This window comes from Crocodylus porosus, unplaced genomic scaffold (assembly GCF_001723895.1).
Source record: "Crocodylus porosus isolate Cpor-Errol unplaced genomic scaffold, CroPor_comp1, whole genome shotgun sequence".
Taxonomy (NCBI): Eukaryota; Metazoa; Chordata; order Crocodylia; family Crocodylidae; genus Crocodylus; species Crocodylus porosus.
The window spans coordinates 82489152-82497165 of record NW_017728943.1 but is presented as its reverse complement, the minus strand read 5'-3'; the positions used below and the strand labels follow the sequence as shown (position 1 = coordinate 82497165).

The 8014-nt window shown below is 52.1% G+C and overlaps 1 protein-coding gene across 1 annotated transcript; it reads right to left on the bottom strand.

The window, feature by feature from the left end:
• Positions 1–363: 363 nt before the first annotated feature.
• LRRC73 (leucine rich repeat containing 73) lies at positions 364–7537 on the bottom strand. Its single transcript, XM_019549685.1, has 5 exons — positions 7352–7537; positions 6043–6165; positions 3719–3819; positions 2796–2979; positions 364–862 (listed from the first exon to the last, which is right to left on the bottom strand). Exons 1-5 carry the CDS (start codon positions 7413–7415, stop codon positions 792–794), a joined length of 543 nt encoding a protein of 180 aa, XP_019405230.1. The 5' UTR covers positions 7416–7537; the 3' UTR covers positions 364–791.
• Between the last annotated feature and the right edge of the window lie 477 nt (positions 7538–8014).

Genomic DNA, 8014 nt, shown 5'->3' with positions numbered 1-8014 from the left:
GACATACCCCCTCAGCTAGCTTTGTGAACATATGGGAGCACATCAGCAGCCCAAGCCTGACATTTGCTTCTGTCTTACCTTGTTCTCTAAATAAAAGTACATTCCAGACACTAAATGCTGGAGGCTTGGGGCCTCCTGTCCTTCCACAGATGCATCCTGGACCCTTTGCCACCACTCTGGCCTGCAGTTTCCATCAGCTGGAGGGCTGGTCATGTGGCTGCAGGTAGCTCAGGAGCCCCATGGTACTGTTCTGCTTTGGAAAACCTGGCTACATTTCAAGGTCTCACCCTTCCTTCTTTCAGCCTGTTCAGAGCTCTTCCCTCTGAGTTGAAGTAGGAATGACAGACTCCCTTGCAGCAGAAAGCTGTGCCATGTCTGTGACTTTTATAAAACTCTCATCAAGACACTAGTACAAGCAATAGAAAGACCATCTGATATACACATCTGAATAAATACAACCTCTAGCATGTGGGCCAGGAATGTACAGTCAGGAGGGGAAACGAGATCAAAACATGCAGCAAGTGGACAATCATAAGCAGCTGACAGGGCACATGACAAGAGACTCATGGTGAGGTTCACTTATACCAGGACCCAAAATTTTCGAGTCCAAAGGTGGTGTTGCTGGGCTGAGGATTGTGCAGATGTGCAGCTGGGGCAGACAGGCCTGGTGGATGCATGTGGGCTTGTGCATGCAGGGCGCATATGGCGCACACACACACACACACACACACACACACACGCATTGCACACAACCCGCACACGTATAGGGAGGCTGCTTTGCTCAGCACAGGTCACATCTCTGTCTCTGCTAATAGACTGTCGCCAAGACCTGATGTCATCAAGACCATCTGGGAGCTGGAATCTGCAGAGCAGATGGAAATAAGACTGTGAGACGTTTGGGCTGAAGAAGAGTTTGGGTCCTCTTGCCAGGTGCAGAGTTGAGGAAGGAGATGTGATGCTTGAATCTGGTGTGGAAGGAGCCAGAAACTGATGGGAGGATTTTGAGGTGGGGAGCTGACTAGGCCCCTGCTGTCTGTGTAACAGCAGAGTAGAGCACTTAACATGCCTGTACCCGCATCACAGTGGAGATCCAGAATTACTGTCTCTGAACAATTCAGTGGTTCAAGTTACGAGGGAATGGCCAGCCCAAAACCTCTTCCAAGGATTTGACACCAAGCTGGGTTCTTCCCCTCGTACTCACTGTCACAAGTAAGATGTGTTCTGTTTATGAAATAAAACCTGCAGGGATACCTGGGCAAGCCCACTGCTTTCAGCCTCTGCCCACACTGAGGTTGTGTGGGTTGAAGCCTTTCCTGCTAGATTCCACCCTGCTGTGCTGGGGCTGGAGTTGCAGGGGTGCGGAGGAGATACAGGCCTGACAATAACAGTGCTGTCAGGCCACAAGTGGCCATTTAATTGCAATTATGTACCTCTCTGTCTAAGCTGATCCCTAGAAGCTCTCTTATCTTTGTGCTGGAGGGTGGATAACTATACTCGTTGAGTTTTAAAGAGGGAGGTGATGTCAGAAAGCTGCTAATAGACTGTTTGCATCGCCCCTTCCTGGCTGCTCTTGGTAGCACTGGCCAGTATGTGACCACACCAAGGAACAGCCTGTCACTGGCACCAAGACTGCTCCTCAGACTCATCCAAGTGACAGAGCCCCTTTAGGGATGAGTTACTGGAAGATCTGGCTGTCTCCCAGCCAGAAAATACTGTTCTCCTCAGATGGTGAAGACAGATTTTTTGCAGAGCAGCTGAACTAGGAAGCACTGGGGTCCAGCTTTGGGCAGTGGAATTTGAAGGGTGGGGTCTACAAATTAGCTGGTTTGAGCAGGACCCAAGTATCAGCGGGAGGTTGCATCACTGGTGCGCTGGGATGCAACAGGGTGCAGATTTTTTGACATGCTGTAACCAGTTAACTTGTGTGCTGTTTACACATTAGAATTGGGGAGGGATGGAAGGGAAGGGAGTTGTTGATAAAAACCTGGCCAGATCTAGGTGCTGCTCTCAAGTCTTTGTGCTGCTTTGTCATCGCAGTCTAGACTCGTTTGGTGCATTGTCAACAGCTGGACTTGTTCCTATTGGACTGGACAGTTTGGGAGACTAGTTTAAAACAAAAACCAGCAGGATTAAGATCGATCTTCTGTTGGCCTTTCTCCCTGTTAGCCCTGGCAGAGTCCTATCAAACACCAATATAATGCTCACAGGCAGCTCCGTGACTTCCCTGTGCGTCACCTACAAGTACTGCACCAACACAATATGGCACCTGTGAATCGTCATGAGGCTTAAGTCAGGAAGCAATGAAGAGATGTAACCTGTAGGCGAACTGAGTGAAGCAGAATGGAATGGTGAACTTCAACACCGGCCATGACACCAGAGGGAACACCCCAGTACTTATGAAAAGCCCACAAGATCTTTAATGCCTGTGCCAGTTTAAAGTCTTTACTGAAAGAGGTTCATGCCCATGCTACCCCGTCTCCACACCCACAGCATTGTCCTGGGACATAGGTGCAAGGAAGAGCCAACTATGGCTCACCTCCACATCTGGAAGCATCTGGGTTGTTCTTAGAGGATCCCAAGCTGAGCAATGGCTTATCATGGCTGCTTAACTTGCAGATCCCACCTTGAGTTTGGTTGAATTCCAGCCCACAGAGAGCTGGACCCCCTTCCCTGTACCAGCCCCACAGCGAGATGTTCATTTGCCCAGAGAACATCATAGAGACCTGATTCCCTCCTGCCTTGCCCCATCCTGTCCAGCCTCCCTTCCAACCTCCCCAGGCCCCCAGAAATCTTACTGTTCTGGCAAATCCAGGGGTTCTTTTCTCTGGCTGTAACTTCCCGAGCCTCAATCTCCTCCTCTTCCTCACCCTCGGAGAGCAGGTCAGAGATCTGTTGCTGCAGTTCGGGGCTGATGTTGTTCTCTGCCAGAATGAGTGTGCGCAGGGCTGTTGGGTAATTCTCCACCATGTCCAGCAGGGTCTGACCAGAACAAAAATCAGAAGCAGGTGGACAAGCAGCACAGACAGACTGGTGAGGAAGGAAGTTAGAGCTACCGTCTACATACCCCTGCCAGCACATTTTAGTTCCACCCTTCACTGGCTCTGAGCTCTCTGCACGAGGGCTATACCCCAAGAAGGAGTTACTCCTGCACACCTGCTAGCTCCCCTGCCGCCTCCAGGCATGACCTATGTAAATAAAGTCAGAGGAGATCCAGAATGGCAAATTTCACTGCCATGAGCCAAGGTTCTCAGGGAACAGACTGCAGGGGATTTCACCCAGGCCATAAGCTACAAAACCCTAACCTCAAGCTCTACTCCCACCCCTACACACACACACACCTAAACACTGAACTGCTGCCCTAGTTATAAAGCTAGTTCCTGCATCTTCCCCTCCTCCCCTCACTTTTTTCTGAGAACCAGAGAAACCAGAATGACTTGCTTATTCCAATTTGCTTGAGGCCAGAGCAGGGGAATCAGGAACAAGACCCTTGGGCTGAGGCCAGCCCAGGACCTCCAGTGTCTGAGAGCCTTGGGTCAACAGAAGAAACAGGCGGACATCAGCACACATAACAGAAGAGGCTGCTATAAGAAGGGGATGGGCAGGGGGTGCAGAGATCCCTGGGCTGGGGGAGGAGGCTAAGGCAGGCGCTGGGGATTCTACAGAAGGCCCATGCCCCTGAGGTGGCAGTGATGCTAGATCAGTACCAGGCACTCCTTACCTGTGCTGACTGATTGGTAAGCCCTGTTCCTTCCAAGTCCAGGACCTCCAGGGTGCGACTGGAGGCCACAGCGACAGCCAACATCCCCGCTACCTGGTCACCTGGAAGAGAAGGAAGTCAGGGAACTCAGCAGTGCCTGGCTTCACACAACTGAGATCACACATGCCCTTGGGCTAGAGATACCCTGGGAATGCCTTCTGGGAACTCCCCCTACCAACACTGCCAGCCAAGCTCCAGGTGCCAAGGACCCCTGGGAGGAAGGAATGAAAGGCTGCTAGTTGCAAGGAGAGACAAAGGTGGGGACTGACTGCTGACTGTGGGAACGGCTGGGCACATCCAAGAGAGACAGACAAGGAACACAAAGTGGAATAGTTTCCCTTGCAAGGAAGCTTGCCTCATCCATAGTGCCTTCCAGCCACCTCGCCAAGGGTCTGAGAGCTTCCTACCTCTGTGCTTGAGTTTCCCCTATGGGAATGTAGCTGGCTTACGAATGAGAAGGAAGCATGTACCAGTCGGAACAAGAACCCAGGGCTTCTGGCTCCCAGGGTTCTGCTCTTACCATTAAACCGTTTCTTCCCAGAGCTAGACATAAAACTGAGGAATCCTTGTTCCCAGCCCTTAGCATGGGCTTGCTTCTTTTCCAGCAGGGTTGGAAGTAGAGAGGATGAATACCAAAGCATTTTCCTGAAAAATCCCCAGAGATGCAGCAGGGCTGGCCATAGCAAATTGCTGGTGCCTGTACCAGTAATGGGATTTTCCCTGACTTTTGTTAGAAGAAGGGGCTCCATCAACTCCTGTGCCAGAGGCTCTCACCACAGAAACAGACAGCAGCACCCAGCTTGCTAGAACAGAACAGAAAAAGTAGGCCTGGCCTGGCATCCTGGGCAGTGTAGGGCATAAAAACCCCTGCGTGACTTGCTTTCCTGGGTCACAAGAAGCAACCCCTGAAGTAACTAATTGTCCTGAATTTTCCAGAACACTTCTGAAGTTTGAGACTGTGAGCCAGAGTCTCCCAGACATTCCTACCCTGGGATTTGTCCTGAATTTGGAAAAAATCAGTTCCATATCATCCAATCTTTTCACAGTGCCCATGCACCACCAGGCAGCTTCCTGTCACATCTGTGGAGAGGCAGAGCTAACTAACCTACCAACACTGTCATACAAAGGCAGCTCTGCAGAAGGAGTTTGCACCATTTCCATTTCCAGTAAGCAGAGCTGCCTTTATGTGGTGATGTTGGTAGGCTAGTTCAGTGATTCTTAACCTTTCTTGTACCAGGACCCATCTGTAAACTCGATGGCCAGTCCTGACCCAGTGCCCCTCACTCCTGACCCACTCCTCCCAGCCTCCAGATTCCCATTGTGTGGAGCACTGGGTGGGTCTGTGGGGCAGGGGGACCTCAAGCCACTCCTTGCAGGCTGGAATGGTGTTAGCCTGCAAGAGAAAAGCCACGGTTTCCCACATTTTTATCCTTTAAAGGAGAATCCATTTTTTAAATTTATTGATCCCTTTTAAAAGTTTATTCATGACCCTTTCACATATTCCTGCGACCCACTTTCTCATGGGTAGAGAAACGCTGGGCTACTTAGCTCTGCCTATCGACAGATGTGGCAGGATGCTGCCTGATGCCACGGGGTGCTGTGAGCAGAAGACTGGATGATATGGAACTGATTTTTTTCTCCGAATTCAAGACAAAAATCCCAGGTCAGGGACTTTTGGGCTCCATGGTGCGTCCAAGGCTGCAGCCCAGGTTCTGCCATCCCAAATTTGGTCTTGCCTGGCCTGGACTTTGCTTTGCCAGCTGCCTACCCTGCAGCCTATGCTGGAGAAGACTCAGTTTCTATAGCAACCACTGCCAATCTCTTCTCCTTGCTATTCTCTGGGGAAGGAAAGCTGGGTGTGGACACCTTCCCTTGCCAGGCCAATGACTGAGGCCTTAAGGGACTGGGAATGGGGGGAGCCATGGGCAGGCAACACTGGAGCTGGGGGAGGACACAAGAAAACCCACATGGCCAGGGGTAGGGACAGAGCCCAGGACAGTTCCTGCAGCTGACAAGTCCCTGTGAAACATAGTTAGTGGGCCTCAGCGTATTTCTTAGAAGGATGTGTCCTCATCACACAATATCACCGTAAGTGGGACCCACTGCTCCCAGCACTGAGGACTAAAGGGCCATAGGGAGTGGATTCCTCCCCTCACTGCCCTGCCCTGCCAGTGCTAGGGTGGTCCCTGGTCTGAAGCTGTGAGACGGGCACATTCAGCAGCAGCGAACCCACCCCAGCCCCATCCTCTAGTAGTTCTTTCACATGCCTACCCTCCCCAGCTCACCCAGAGGGTTGTAGTCCAGGTTCAACACTCGCAACTGGGAGCTGTGAGCCACTGCAATGGCCAGGCGCCCCCAGCCTTTGGCTGTGACACCCGGGTTTGCACTCAGTGTTAACTCCTTAAGGCCTGAAGAAAAGAGAGAAGCCAGATAACACCTTAAGGGCCCAGACAGCTCAAACCTCCTGGAGAGAAACCAGACCAGCCTATCAGACAGCAGGGAAATGGCAGGGTTCCAAATTATGCAATTCACTGCATTTTGTATGGCTAAGGGATGTGATTTGCATAATAACTACATCTATTTATCTGCTTAAACACCATGTGCAGTGCAGTCCCTTAACTTGCCCACAACAAACATGGCTGCCTGACCACATGCTGCCTTCAACCTGGCACCTGCTTATCCCAAACAGCAAATACGACAGAATCAAAACAGGAGTAGGTCTCACTAAGTGGAGGCAATGGACAATACAGACAAGTGAGAGTAGAGAAAGCAGGTCCTGAGGCCCGGGGTTGGGGGGGCTGCAGGTGAGAGAGAGGGGAGAGGGGAAGGTAAGCACTGATGCCTGTGTTCAGAAGAGGACAAGCTGTGGAGCAAGGTGTGGTGGTAGCAGTCGTGCATATCGTAAGCACATAGATGATCAGCAGCCATTCCAGGTGCCAGGGTGAGACAGCAGAGACCACAGTTCACTAGAGGGCACTCTCTGCCAATTCAATGAGAGCCATATCCTGGTTAAAAAGCCCACTGGCCTCAGACATCACTCGCAAGGATCGGGGCCTTGGAGCTTATTCAGTCAGGAGACAGTAAAACCCCCCTGCAAGATCCTTCACTGATCATTTTTCACAGAGACCATATGCTGTGCCTCCCAGTTCTGGGGCAAGGGCCAAGGGAAGCACTGCAGATGCACTGGCATTCATTGTCAATGCACTGATTGCAGCCTAGATGGCATGAGTGCAAGACAAATCTTAAGTGCAAACCCTGTCTCCCCAAACAAACTATCCCATCATGAGGCAAAACTAACCGGCCTCCCCATCCACCATACAACAATCTGTGGTCTACTGGACAAACTCCAGGCTTCACAGAACGACACAGGAGAATACAGGACCCCCACCTGGTGGGAGCAGCTTCTCTACCAAGGGGCTGTTCCACCCTGATTATGCCTGGGGGACAGAGGAAACTCACTAGAGAGAGAAAAATTATAACCTGCTCCCCGAGAGTGTGGGAGGGAAGGAACAACAGCCTGGCTCTGAGCAGCATGACTTGCATTACCTATGAGTTACACTGGACACAGCATGCCCCGCAGCCCCTTCTTCTTACCTGACTTGGCCCCATCAGGAGGCAGGAGCCCACAGATGAGGTTGATGCCCTCATCGCCCAGCATGCAGTCTCCCAAGTCCAGAGCCACCAGCGAGGGATGGATGGACAGCGCTGGGTTAAGGAGGGCCAAGCCAGCGTCCGTCAGGGGGCTCCCATGGAGGCTGTGTGGGGAAAGGCTTGGGGTCACAAAGGAGGCTTCCTCAGGCCACTGGGTGCCTTTTTGGCCAACATGAAGGAGGATGCAGACGGTCTGAAAAGGGGAGCATCACCAAGCCCAGCGCCTGGTGGAGGTGGCAATGATCCAACATGCCTAGAGATGCCAGCCTCAGGAGCGAGGGCACAGAGCAAATGGACACCCAAGGGGCTTTGGTGAGAGGTGGCAGAGGTGCAGAGACAGCCGGGGTGGGGGAGGGATGGGGTGTCATGGGGACGCAGAGATGGCTGATATGGTGCAGGGGGAAAGAGACCAAGAAGGGCAGAGACAGTCAAAGGGTCCCAGAGGTGCAGAGACAGCTGAGGGGGAAGGGATGAGGTATCTCAGACACAGAGAGACAGCCAATATGGGGACGACAGGGTGTCCTGTAGATGCAGAGACAGGTGGGGGGGAGAGGGAAAGAGACAGGGTGTCCCAGAAGTGCAGAGCCAGCCAATATGAGGGGGGGG

What these genes read in the sequence shown, in the direction of transcription:
- LRRC73 (XM_019549685.1), bottom strand. Translation starts at nt 7,415, where the DNA reads ATGCTGGGCGATGAGGGCATCAACCTCATCTGTGGGCTCCTGCCTCCT. An exon ending in TCCTGATGGGGCCAAGTCAG is followed by an intron (nt 6,166 to 7,351) that starts GTAAGAAGAAGG and finishes TCTTTTCTTCAG; the next exon opens with GCCTTAAGGAGTTAACACTG. An exon ending in TTACCAATCAGTCAGCACAG is followed by an intron (nt 2,980 to 3,718) that starts GTAAGGAGTGCC and finishes TGTTCTGGTCAG; the next exon opens with ACCCTGCTGGACATGGTGGA.